The following is a 13,779-nucleotide window of genomic DNA, read 5'->3' on the forward strand; positions in this document are numbered from 1 at the left end:
TATGATATTTAAGTCCTTACTATGTGCCAGGCACTTTTTCTAAGCGCTAGGGTAGATTCAAACTAATCAGGTTGAACACAGTCTCTGTCCCACCTAGGGCTCACAGTCATCATCATCATCATCATCAATCGTATTTATTGAGCGCTTACTGTGTGTAGAGCACTGTACTAAGCGCTTGGGAAGTACAAGTTTGCAACATATAGAGACAGTCCCTACCCAACAGTGGGCTCACAGTCTAAAAGGGGGAGACAGAGAACAAAACCAAACATACTAACAAAATAAATAAGTCCTAATCCCCATTTTACAGATGAGGTAACTGAGGCTCAGAGAAGTGAAGTGATTTGCCCAAGGCCATCCGACAGGCAAGTGTCAGAGCCAGGATTAGAACCCATGACCTTCAGACTCGTAGGTCTGTGCTCTGTCCATTCTGCCGTGATGCCAAGATTACAGGCTGAGACAGGGAGGGTGGTGACAGGAAACTCAGGAGGAGAGCGGGGTTTGGGTTGTCTTTTGGGCACGTTTAGTTTGTGTCAGCAGGATATCCAAGCAGAGATGCTTTGAAGGCAGGAGGAAATATGAAACTGCAGATGAGGAGGAAAGACTAGGGTTAGAGATGTAGATTTGAGAGTCATCCATATAGAGATGGTAGTTGAAGCCATGGAAGCCAATGAGTTCTCCAGGGGAGTAGGTGAAGGAGAATAGAAGGGGACACAGAATCAATCAATCAATCAATCGTATTTATTGAGCGCTTACTGTGTGCAGAGCACTGTACTAAGCGCTTGGGAAGTACAAGTTGGCAACATATAGAGACGGTCCCTACCCAACAGTGGGCTCACAGTCTAGAAGGGGGAGACAGAGAACAAAACCAAACATACTAACAAAATAAAATAAATAGAATAGATATGTACAAGTAAAGTAAATCAATCAATAAATAGAGTAATAAATACGTACAAACATATATCCATATATACAGGTGCTGTGGGGAAGGGAAGGAGGTAAGGTGGGGGGGATGGAGGGTGGGGAGAGGGAGTCATTCATTCAAGCGTATTTATTGAGCGCTTACTGTGTGCAGAGCACTGTACTAGGCGCTTGGGAAGTCCACGTTGGTAACATATAGATACGGCCCCTACCCAACAGCGGGCTCACAGTCTCGAAAGCGCTCAATTCATTCATTCAATTTTCGTATTTATTGAGCGCTTACTGTGTGCAGAGCACTGTTCTAGGCGCTTGGGAAGTCCACGTTGGCAACATCTAGAGACGGTCCCTACCCAACAGTGGGCTCACAGTCTTTGAAAGAACCAAACGTTGAGGGATTCCCTCAGTTAAGGGATGGGAGGCAGAGGAGGAGCCTGCAAAGAGGCTGAGAATGAGAGGCTAGAGAGAGAAGGAGAGGAGGAGAACCAGGAAAGGACATTGTTAATGAAGCCAAAGTTAGGTAATGGACGGTATTGGACTAGTAACATAATGTATAAAGTAGTATACTGTATTGTAAAATGTACTCAAAGTACTGGGGCAGATCAAAAAGATCCATTTGTATGCACCTAAGACAAATTGGGTTAAACGGTGATAGCTCTGTGACTAGTAAATCTTGACCGGTTAGTTTAATTTCCTTCAACAACATGACAAGATGGCAGATTTGGGGGAAAGCAGTCAGTATAAAATAGCTTGACTTCAGTAAAACTTCTGATTTGGCACCACAAGCATTTTTTCCTATCCTTTTAATTCCGGATCAGCTACATGTAGCTAGAGAGGCTGTCAGTACTCCAGTGCCCTTGCCATTGTCACCCAGATTTCAGCTCCTTACCATTCCACCTCCTTACTGTTCCTCTCATCTTTCCCTTTTCTCTCTTCACTGTCAAACTCAGCACAACTAAAGAAAGAATGCTGAGCTTAGGTGGATGGACTCAGATGCCTAAAGAGTAGTTCCTAAAGAATGGTTACCAATGGGGAAGTATGAGCAGAGAGGGTATATAGCATTCACAGGACTTGCTCTAAATGTCAGAGAGCGAGCTATGCAGGTTAAATTTGCAGCTGGCAGCAAATTTGGTGAGCTTAGTTAACTGCTTAGTGAACTGAAATTCAAAATGACTGTGGCAGGTTTGATTTATCAGTGTGTTATAAGGACATTCAGTATAGAAAAGATAAGGAAATTCACCTAGAGGGAAAATGAACTGCCGAAGTATAAAATGGGAATAAGATTGGCTGTGCCCAAATTTAGCAGTAAAACTTCGGGGCCACAGTGGATTTGGTTTACATGTGAGCTAGTGTTGAAGCTCTGGGCTGCTTTTTTTTTTTAATTTTAATTTTAATCTTAATTTTAATTTTCTTAAAAAGTGAGGGCAGGCTGAAGAAAAAGCTGAGGCTAGGGAACCACGATCTAACCACGAGCACGGGCTTTGGAGTCAGAGGTCATGGGTTCAAATCCCAGCTCCACCAATTGTCAGCTGTGTGACTTTGGGCAAGTCACTTAACTTCTCTGTGCCTCAGTTACCTCATCTGTAAAATGGGGATGAAGACTGTGAGCCCCCCGTGGGACAACCTGATCACCTTGTAATGTCCCCAGAGCTTAGAACAGTGCTTTGCACATAGTAAGCACTTAATAAATGCCATCATTATTATTATATTATTATTAATCTTGTTCCGAAGCATAGTTTTGGATGACTGTCAGAATGCACTGGGTTCAGTTGAGGTCTCTGCAACTGAAATGTGGTATTTGGAGAGCATCCAGAGCAACAAGATTAAATGATTGGAGATTTGGAAAATAGGCTTATGAGGCCAAAGGAACTGGGTTTATTTAGCCCTGAGAACTTAATACTGATAAGTTTTAGCCTTCTATAATATGGATTAATTCAAGACAGTGAACGACAGTGAGCTGTTCAGTTTCCGTTGAGGAAAAGAGGGTATGAGCCTAAATTATAGTAGGATGGAATTTTTTAGATATGAAAACTTCCGGACTGAGTTCCCATTTTGGAAAAATAGCTACACTGCAGTCGTTTGGGCACCAAGAGCTTAGAATCATCCAGCCTAACATTTCTACAATAATAATAATAGTAATAATAGTTATGGTACATATTAAGTACTTCATATGTGCCAAGCACTGTGCTAAGCACAGAGATAGATACAGGCTAATCAGGGCAGACGTAGCTCCTATCCCACATGGGGCTCACAGTCTAAGTAGGAGTAAGTAGTAGGAGGATTTAATCCCCATTTTATAGATGCAGTAACTGGCACAGAGAAGTTAGGTGACTTGCTCAAGGTCATACAGCAGAAATGTGATGGAGGCAGGATTAGAACTCAGGTCCTCTGACTCAAAGGCTCATGCTCTTTCCATGAGGCCATGCTGCTTCTAGATTTCAATGTTTCGAAAACCCAATCTCCAGATTTTATGTTAAATGTTCTGGCAGAGGAAGAGTTGCTTCTCTCTCTGTTTTTCAGACCTAGTAGATGCTTAAACATTGGAATCCTGTTTTAGGAATGGAAAAGAACAAATTTCCTTAAAATGGTGCACCAATCAGATGTACTCCAGGGTTAGAAAAGTGTTAAAATGGTTAGAACCAAGATGTTCGGTTTCGAGATTTGAGATGAAATCTAGCATACCTTCAGTTAAATGCCAGAAATCTTATCGCTGCCGTTCTTAGGGGATAACATTTAATGTCATTTTAGCAGTAGCAGGAATATAAACTGGACTAAGTATAGCTTAGGCCAAATGTACTATGGGACCATATCCTCTGAGCATTCATGGGTTGGTATTCTTCTGAATTCCTGGAGGCATGGGAGTTATAACCTCTGAACTTTTCTGTTAGGCCTGGTTTTTGTTCAGGTGATATAAGTATAGTGTTCAGCACGGAGTCCGGGCTCAATAAATATAATTGATTCTGACCCTTAGGAATCTCTTGATAGAGCAGTTTCCTCTCATTCAGCTTCCTTTGCCGGGGAAGCAGCTCCATCCTTCATGTGAAACTTGTTTTCTTAGCTATTTTTCTCAAGGCAAGGTCTCCCATCCTAAGCCTCTAAGAGGGAAGGGAGGTGCAACTGCCCCCTCCCCCCCAAATTGTGGCAGATCTGGACAACCTCAGGTCCAGAAGAGCACCGGCCTTTTACTTAAAGGTGGTTGTGGACACAGTAATTATGTGGTCCACTCTTCGGGTTTATTTTTATTGGTGGTCGTCTTGCCGAAGGTACCAAGATAGTTCTCCCTCAGGGTGCCACCAGCAAGTACCCACCAGAATTGCACAGATGTGGCGTAAACCTCATCAAGCTGAAGCAGGTTCCCTATGACCAGATTTATTGCTACTTCTCCTGTGAAAAGAACAGCGAAGCCCAGGAGTTCTGCTGAGCACCCGAGTCATTGGCATCTGTTGTAGTGCTAACCGTGTTGATCCAGCCCTGGCACACAGTTGAGTTTGCCTTGATGTTTGACCAGTGAAGGGCCATGTTTCTTTACCTGAACACCCGTGATTCATGTAGTCAGTTGCATAACAAATTAGAGAACCAAATACCTAAATGCCAAAGTAAGTGAATGTTGTTGACAGACTCACTCATCACCACTCAGTTATCACTCTAACTCTGAGTCAAATACTCTTCCATCCGTGGGACCTGATGGGGTCCCGCCGCTAGCCTATTTGAAAATGGGGACCTTTAACTGAGGAAACTGGTCACAAGGCTTCTCAACTTTTTGGTATGTAGAGTTTGAAATATGGGAGGACTACAAGGGACTGGTTCCAAAGAATTACCCCAAGAAATGATATCTCAAAGATGCACCATAGCCATAGATGCTGCTTCTCTTGAAATTGACTTTGGGCCCTTCTAAAGAATAGACCCAAAGAACCTGATCTCTAAAGGAAGCCATGTTTCACATAAATGTTCTGAAGTAGAAGCATTAATGCATTTACAGCTGCCCTAAAGATGCCCAGATCAACAGTGGAACATCACTGGGTGGTCAAATAAGGGGACACTGGTTCCAAAGCAAGCTGCTTGGATAGTTTAAAGTGTAATGCTGAGCATCTGGCAGTGGAGCTTGGTGATTTTTGTCATGCCAACAGTTGTCTTAAAAATGCTGTTGTGGATGGACTGAGTAATCACGAACCAAATTCGAGTGATTCCCTCACCCTAGCAATTCCTAAAACTTTGACCGAAGGGGAACACCCAAAATGGATCTCTCCACCGCAGAGGACAGCCACAAAGCCATATTTTGCAAAAGACACCTGTCCTACAGCTGCCAAAGTGATAGTCTTGGTGTGAATTTTCCAGTAAACCTTTTCTCTTGGTTTCTGGATCCTAGCCACGCCGGCCCATAGAAGTGACAGGTTTGGATTCTTTGGATTCCTCCAATTTTGGAGCTACCTCTGTATGGTTCCATCAAACTAGGTAGTAGACTGATCCAGGATCCTTTAATTTGGATTCTAGTTCTCCTACCCTAAGTCCTTAGGAAATGGAAATCAAGATAGGAACTCCCAAGGTCATTGCAGCCCTCCGTGTTGGTTTACAATGGACCTTTACTGTAAATGGGAGTGTTTTTGGAAATTACAACTCAAGTTGGACGCTTGCCTATTCACCATACTGAATTTTTGAATGGTTGTTCAGTGAATAACTTTTCATGAGTTTGTAGAGTGCAGTTCAGGTCAATAGTAGTGGTAGTAGCAATAGTATTTCTTAAGCACGTACAATGTGTAAGACATTACTAAGTGCTGGAGAAGAACATGGATGAAATAGAGCTAGTCCTTGGCCCCCAAGAGGCTCTCATTTAAGAAGAAGATGGGGAGAGAGTTGGTGACAGACACAGGGATAGAGGAAACAAATATAAAAGGCAAGGATGATGATGAATGACAGGAGTAGCAGGATTTCAGGCTCCTCATGGCTCAGATCAGTAGTCTCAAAAGTCGACAATAAGGTCAGCAAAGCACTATAAATTGAGAAGGCATGGCACTGCCCGAGACCTTCCCGGGCTGGAACAGGGCCCCTAATGGGAGTCCCTGAGGCCTGGGGGTGGGGTGGCTTCTCACCCTTATTTCAGACCCTAGGCTAGGTATTAAGGGTTTTGGTGGGGGAGTGGGCGGCGTAGGGTGCTTGCTGCTGCTATTTAGCTTGCCTCCCCGTGGTATCCAGACTAATGAATGATCAATTCTCCAGTCATACCCCCTTCCGTTTCTGAGGTGTGAATGACATGATGAGTCGGTAGAATGGGAAAATTATACAAACCAGTTCGTTCCTTCATGGTGAAATTCCATTCTGGGCCAGTAAGTGAGAGAGAACCAGATCCTTGTGTTCAACCCCCCAAAACGTAAGTCTTTGAGGTTCAAATAATCCTCTAAACCCACCCAAGGCTTCTTTCCAAATGACCTCTGTTTTTCAAGAGGATTATATTGTCCACCTACTTTCACAACCACATGAAGTCTGCAGGGAAGTTATTTGCCCCTTAATGCAAGTGTCCAGCCGTTTCACTTACAGGGTCTTCGGGTAACCGTCAACTTTTTGGCTCATTTGATTCGAACCCATCGTGAATTACCTAGACAGTCGCTCCGACTGGCAAGCTGGATTGCTTTCTGCCGTGAAAAAACAGGGAAGTGCAGAGGCAGCAAAGTAACGGCTCACGTCGTCAGAGGCCACGGAACCTTCGCATCTCACTTTCACAACGTGCTTCTGGGCCAATTATATGGTGGAAACGGCTTCTTGGATTCAGCGCTCCATCAATCGAGAGCTATTGCTGGGATCGTGCCCTGGTCTTAAAGCCTCAGTTTGATGTGTCCATGCTCAAACATTGTTTCAGCAACTGCCTTGTCCTTCCCCCCGCCCCCCACCCCTTGATAAAATCAGATAGCATCTCTCATCAAGAAAGATGGATGAGCCTCGGTCCTGACATTTCAGGGATGAGAACCTTAGCCAAAGAGCTACTCGACTAGTGACCCCTAGTAATGCTTGCCACTCACACGCTCACATTTCTGCCAGTCAGGATGCCCCTAGATTATGGAGTTCCACGAGGTTGTAGGTGGGTAGGGTCGGCAGAGGCGCAGGCTATCGCAAAGGCCCATCTATCCAGGTCTCCCAATTCCCAAAGGTAGTACTCCTCCCAAGGGACCAACAGCAGTGCTTCCCCCCTTGCCCTAACAAGGGACACATAGTGGGCTTCAAATACAATCAGTTGGTGGGTGGGAGTCCATTTATGTAAAGTATCAGTTGGTATTGAACTGGAGAAAGTGGTCATTTTGTGCCCCCCAAGTCCCTAGTACAGTACACTGTGCTATGGGGGTGCTCAGTAGATGCAGTTGTTAGAGCTACATATCTGCAAGTAGCTGCGATTCTGAGGTGGGTGGTCAAGTCTCAGGAGGTGAATCTTGTTCTTTGAAGGGAGGAAGCTTCCTGTAGGGAGACTTCCTGGACGAAGGAGGGGCCACAGCCCACCGGGGCAAGGCCTGGGTTCCTTTGGCAGAACAGTTTTCGATGCTTTGTGGTTGTCAGAAATCCAAAGAGGGTCTCTCCTCTAGTGAGGCTCTCATCTTCAAAAAAATCTAGTCTACGGGCAAGTATTCCCTGTTTTGTATTTAATGTGAACTGAACTTTCCTCCTGATCTCATCAAAGGTGTCCCTTGTCATTTTTTTTATTGCTTACCCATAATTTTAAAGTGTTTTTAAAATAACGAATTGAGGGTTTCAGAGATTAATCCTTTGTCCACAATTTTTAGTTGCTCTCCAGTCGTGCAAGGAGAAATCTGATGTGTATAATAGAGCCAGTCTGAGAGTATGTTTCCCCTGCCACCTCAGGGTTTACCTGTACCAGGGACCAAGTTACTCACTCCAATCAGCAGCACCAGTTCTCTGGCGACACCTCCCAGTTATAGCCTGAAGAATGACCTGAAGGGACCAATCAGTGCATTCACACACAACTTGGAGCAGGTTTGTTTCAGGAGTAAACAGGCTTCTACTAGAATCGATGTTCCTTAACAGGTATTGTAGTTATGTAGTAGATGCAGAGCACCTGTCAAATTTGGTTAATTGCAAATGGAGATGTTATGAAATGAAGCAAGTATGATCTTGAGTATAGCATTTTTTCCAGTATTGAATTTTAAAAATCTCATTTATGTTGAAACATGGCTATTAAAACAATGAAAAATAAATTCAGTTTCTAAGTGGGGGGGCATTTTTTTTCTATCTGGAATAGATTAGAAAGCTGGTTGTTATAACTAATTTAATTCCAATAGCTACACAAAATGTGGATTTTGGGAAAACTGAATGAAGTGCTTAGTTCAGTGCTCTGCACACAGTAAGCACTCAAATATCTCTGATAGGAATAGCATTGAACTCATTTGGATGGATGTGTGCCCAGTTAATCTTTTTTGGAAGAGTGGTAGGGATTATCACACTAACCTTGGGTTGGATAACTTGATGCAGTAATTAGCTTTTTGTTTTATGTTGAATTCATGGGCTGCACATTCTTGAGGCATTGCAAACTGCCATTTAAGATTAGCAATAATAACAATTGTGGAATTTAAGCACTTACTATGTTCCAAGCACTGTACTAAGTGCTGAGGTAAAGAAGACAATCGGATTGGAAACAGTTCCCGTCCCCTAAGTAGGAGGGAGTGCAGGTATTGAATCCCCATATTACCGATGAGGAAAATGAGTCAAAGAGAAGTTAAATTACATACCCAATGTTCCACAGTAGGCAAATGGCAGAGCTGGGATTAAAACCCAGGAATCTGATTTCCAACCCTGCGTGCTTTCCACAAGGCCACTAAGGTTCTCTCTAACATGAGTAGTGTTTGGAATTAATATAGCTGTAGCTTGGCTTATCCTGTAAATAATGGGGTAATTAATACATATTGGTGTAGTCTTATAGGCTGAAATAATTCAGGTAGTGGGCAAATAAGAATTTAACTAAATAGAAAATGTGACCCAGAGTACTCTGCCTTTACTTCAAGCTACTGCGTCTTGCAATTTAGTTTGTCATTGGTAAGCATGGAGAATAGTTAAAATTTTATGGACTGAAGTTTCGTAGTACTGATAATGATGGTGGTGGTTTTTATTAAGCACTTTGTATGTCCCAAGCACTGTGCTGTGGGCTGGGGTTGATACAAAATAATCTCTGTAATAATAGTACTGGTATCTAAGTGCTTACTATGTGTCAAGCACTGTATTAAGCGCTGGGGTAGATACAAGATATTCAGCCCCACGTTGGACTCACAGTTTAAGTAGGAGGGAGAGCAGGTATTGAATCCCCATTTTTACAGATGAGGGAACTGAAGCCCAGAGAAGTTTAAGTGACTTGCCCAAGGTCACACCATCAGGTAAGTGTCAAGAGCAGGGATTAGAACCCAGGCCCGAGGTCTTTCCACTAGGCCATGCTGCTTCTCAGCACGAGACTCAGGCCAAGAGGGAGGGTGCCGTGTGTTTTCTCCTCATTTTACAGATGGGAAACAGAAGCCCAGCATGGAAGTCCATCTTGCCTACGGTGACAGAGTGGGCAGGTGGCGGAACCGGGACTAGACCTGGGCCTCCTGACTCTTGATCCCCTGCTTTTTCCCACTAGGCTAGGCTGCCTCCCCAGGACTGTTTCAGTTCGTTTCATCATTCCGAGGACTTTTTCAGTTTTGATTTTTTTTTCCCCTCCCTCTTTCGTTGCCATTTCTCTCCTCATACCTTGAGTGAAGACTTCTAACTTTTCCCGTTTCATTCTTTAAGTTCTTGTATTACAATTGAGAAATAGCTTAGACCACAACCATAGGGAGGTTTGCCACCCCAGAATGTCCCCTGAGCCCTGGAAGGACTCTGAAAATGGGGTTTCAGGCTTCTCTTTACATTCATCTTGCCTTGTGCTCTGACCTATGCACATGGTCATTTGGGCACGTGGTGGTTTGAACTAATTAATTTGAGCATCAAAAATTCCCTTTTTTTTTTCATTTTTTTCCCCTATTTGGTGAACATGAAGTTGAAAAGTCTCACAAAATCTTTGAATTTGAAGATTTGTTTCATAGTTGAAACTATAAATACTACAAATTGTTTTTGTTTCTAACCAGTAAATGTTTTTTTTTTTTTAAATGAAAACGTTTGTGATACTTGCAGAGTGATGCGGAACCCAGCAAAGCTGCTCCTCTGAATGCCTCTAAACAAGATGGACCCGTGCCAAAACCACACAGCGCTTCCCTCAATGACACGGAAACAAAGAAACTAATGGAAGAGTGTAAACGACTTCAGGGGGAAATGATGAAGCTATCAGATGAAAATCGGCATCTGAGAGTAAGTTCTGTTCAAAAGGAACTGCTCCTCGGCAGAGTTAATTTTAACATGTATTTGAATGAGTGGAATTGTGTTCCCAACTGGCCCGTGACAGCTGCTTGTCTTTAGCTCTGTGGAACATTAAAGTCAGTGTAGCCAAATGTAATTGTAATAATTTAATCTGAAGGACAGTGGGCTCATTAAAAGTGGTGTGCTGGAATGTCATTTCAACTTTTATATCCTGCCCGTGGTAGCTATTTAATTCATAATTCCATTAATGTCATAAAGGATTTTGGTGGATCACCTGTTGATGGGCTTCTCTTGTATGTTCTTTGGCAGGACGAAGGCTTAAGGCTCAGAAAGGTGTCGCATTCGGATAAACCTGGATCATCCTCCAGCATGATCCCCAGAGAAAATGGCTCCAACCCTCTCCCCTCGCTTCTTGTTGTAATTGCAGCCATTTTCATTGGATTCTTTCTAGGGAAATTCATCTTGTAGAGTGAAGCATGCGGAGTGCTGTTCCTTTTTTTTTTTTTTTTCTTGACCAGAAAAAGATTTGTTTACCTACCATTTCACTGGTAGTATGGCCCACAACGACCATTTTTTCTGTGTGTACAGCATCTTATAGGCTTTGCCTTTAATGATCTCTCACGGTTAGAAAACACAATAAAAACAAACTGTTCGGCTACTGGACAAATTGTATATTATCAGATCATCAATAGCAGGTGTGAGTTGCACATTTAAGTCCTTTATGAAAATTCATAAATAAAGAATTGTTCTTTCCTTCTGTGGTTTTAATAAGAGTTCAGGAATTGTTCAGAGTCTTGTAAATGTTATTTTAATAATCCTTTTAAATTTTATCTGTTGCTGTTACCTCTTGGAATATGATTTATTTAGATTGCTAATCCCACTCATTCAGGAATATGACAAGAGGTATTCTGTGGGGAAATGGTGCCTCTTAGTGTAAATTTTACCTTTTCCCTTTGCTAATATCACGGCAGAATTTTTCTTATCCCTGGTGAGGCAGTTGTTGACTGAGTTTTTCATCCTTACAATACTGTCCCATGGTATTTAACATAAAAAATAAAACTGTTAACAGATACTTGTTGGTAGCCTGTTTGTGTCTCTTCTACCATCAAAAGGAAATGCCTTAGAGGAAACAGTTAATATATACGGTATGGTAATTTGATATTTGTAATGCAGTCTCTCCTGTCTTTACTGCCCTATTGATCTAGTTTATTAGGCTATCTGTAGTTAAAATTTTATTTTAAAAAATAATCCCACTCAGAGACAAGTGAAGTACCTGTCACCTCTGAGGCTGCTCTCATAGCCCAGTTCATTTTCAACATCAGAGTTCTCTCGCAAACTGCTAGGCAGTTTAGATGTTGATCAGGCATAAATACTCGAAGGGGATGAGTGCTTTCAGCACTTGTGGAAGGTGTGTGGGCTGGATTGGATTTAATGCACCACTGCTTTATCAGGATCTTCGATGGCTTTGGGGAACAGCTTCTTTGTCCTAGCCAAGACCTTTTTCTCCAGTATTTTATTGCCTTTACCTTAACTGATGCCGAAGTAGGTTTTCTTGACCCATCCTGGACACCCAAAATGAGTTTCCACAGAAATTTGATATTACTGAGCAAACCTTGAGAATCTTCCTAATGAAAAACCATTTATCAACTGTTTTCACAAAGCCAGGTCACATTTTCAGGTTAAAGATTTCATTACTTGGGTCCGATGCTTTCCTGCACTTAGTCTTCTGCCTTGCCTCACTCTGTTGTCCTAATTGTATGCAAAATTGGAGGAAGAGTAATAATATATCCAGCAGTTTTGACTGGCTGTGTCCCAGCATAAAGGAAGCCTTTAGATGGCCATGGGGAAGAGTACACCTAAGTGAAGTCGAACTTAGTGACTTCTTGGCCTGCCAGAGCTGATGTGGTGCAGTGCAAAGTGTTAGACCCTGGTCTCTAATGCATGTTTTAACGCTCAGAAAAAATGTTCCGGAGAAAATACTGTCTCGGTTGCCTTTAATTTGTATTATTTTGGTTGAAAACTGGTCACTTGTATCATTCCTCTCTGTGGTAACCTTTATAAGATCTCTCATGTGTGTGCAAAGAAGACTGAAGCAAATTCAAATAATGCTTACCTGTCACTGTTCGCATGCCACCACAAGGTGTTACTGCCATTGGAGACTGCGCCTCTTCCTCATTAACATTCCCGCCCAATCTGATAACTGAACAAGCGTGCAAGCAGTTCACCATTTTCACTCCATTAATTCAGAAACACAGTCCCCCTGGCTTAAAAGCTCTCTGTCTCTAACCTTTAATGGGGCGTTCTTGTCTAGACCACGTCAGAAATTTCACGAGCACTCTCCCCTTTCCCCTCTTTTTTTTTTAAACACCAAAGGAAGTTTCCGTGCACAAGAACCATAACAAAATGGCAACGGTGCTCTGATAATGCTTCCGGGAAAGGAGCGTGTTTTCTGAATGGAAGATTGAGAAATAAAATAGTGTGCTGGATTCTTTTTAAGTGGGGCCTGTGAGGTTTCGTACTGATGGGTAATGGTTGCATTGATGGTTATTGCTCATTAAAATCTAAGTTGGAGGTTTGTCATGAATGCTTAGGGAAAACTAACCACCTGTGAATGGCACACGACTATCTCGAAGTCCAAAATATTATAGATGGGTGTTACACCACATTGTTGACTGGGTTGTGATAAAATATGCTGTAATTTGAGAAAGTGGAAATCAGGCAATACATAATTCTCCAAACCAGTAAACATACCAGAGGTGCTTCAATAGTATAGAAGGCTGTCTCGGTTTGTAGTAATACCTTCATAGCTGTATATAAAAGTGTAATGCTCAAACTATTTTGCTATCAGGAGTAACTCTGAATAAGTCCAAATGTATTCGGTGAATTATGGAATATGGATTAAATTCAGTTTGTCTTTGTTCCCTAAATTGTTTAGAATTTTTTGTGCTGTCGGCCTGCCTGCTTCAAAGACTAAAACCAAGAGACTATAAGGTCTTTTGGTTCACAAAGAGTGGCAATAAAAGTACATTTCTGTGGTCCCGTTCTTTCTGTCGAGTATGCCCAGGCTTTTTCTATTCATATCCTAGTTGAGACCAACTTGCTACTTGTATTTTGAGTGTGGTGCATTCTTTAGGAATTTAATATTTTTCATTTTTTTCAGTCAGTATTTTTTTTTTGGAACACTTACTGCTGCAGAGCACTGTATTAGGTGCTTGGTAGGGTTCAGTACAGCAGTGTTGGTAGAAACTTTCCCTGCCCGCAAGGAGCTTACAGTCTAGAGGGGAAATGGAAGTGGCTCTTTTAAAAACTTTAATGTGAAAGTTCAAGCTCTAGTTTGAAGGAAAACATGATTATATTTCATTGGACTTTGGCATGATGTTGACCCACAGTTTACCCTGCCTTTAAAATTTCATGATCTGAAGGGGTATTTTCAGATTGTGATTGCTGCATTGTGAATTGGGTTATACTAAGCAAAAGCCACACCACAGCCTCAACATAGTTAATAGAATTTCTTCAGCTGGACACACTCATGGATTTTGG

At 42.3% G+C, this 13,779-nt stretch overlaps 1 protein-coding gene across 2 annotated transcripts in view; it reads left to right on the forward strand.

Moving 5' to 3' along the window:
• Window positions 1–13,274, forward strand: part of VAPA (VAMP associated protein A) — a 63,440-nt gene extending 50,166 nt beyond the window's left edge. Inside the window, exons 5-7 of one of the 2 annotated variants that reach the window (XM_038747159.1) lie at window positions 7,759–7,890; window positions 10,057–10,230; window positions 10,549–13,274. In XM_038747159.1, the coding sequence (XP_038603087.1) occupies window positions 7,759–7,890; window positions 10,057–10,230; window positions 10,549–10,707 (465 nt within the window). In that variant the 3' untranslated portion in view covers window positions 10,708–13,274. The remainder of the gene's footprint in view (window positions 1–7,758; window positions 7,891–10,056; window positions 10,231–10,548) is intronic. The other variant, XM_038747160.1, reaches the window with a different exon arrangement.
• Window positions 13,275–13,779: the final 505 nt, after the last annotated feature.

This window comes from Tachyglossus aculeatus, chromosome 5 (genome assembly GCF_015852505.1).
Source record: "Tachyglossus aculeatus isolate mTacAcu1 chromosome 5, mTacAcu1.pri, whole genome shotgun sequence".
Taxonomy (NCBI): domain Eukaryota; kingdom Metazoa; phylum Chordata; class Mammalia; order Monotremata; family Tachyglossidae; genus Tachyglossus; species Tachyglossus aculeatus.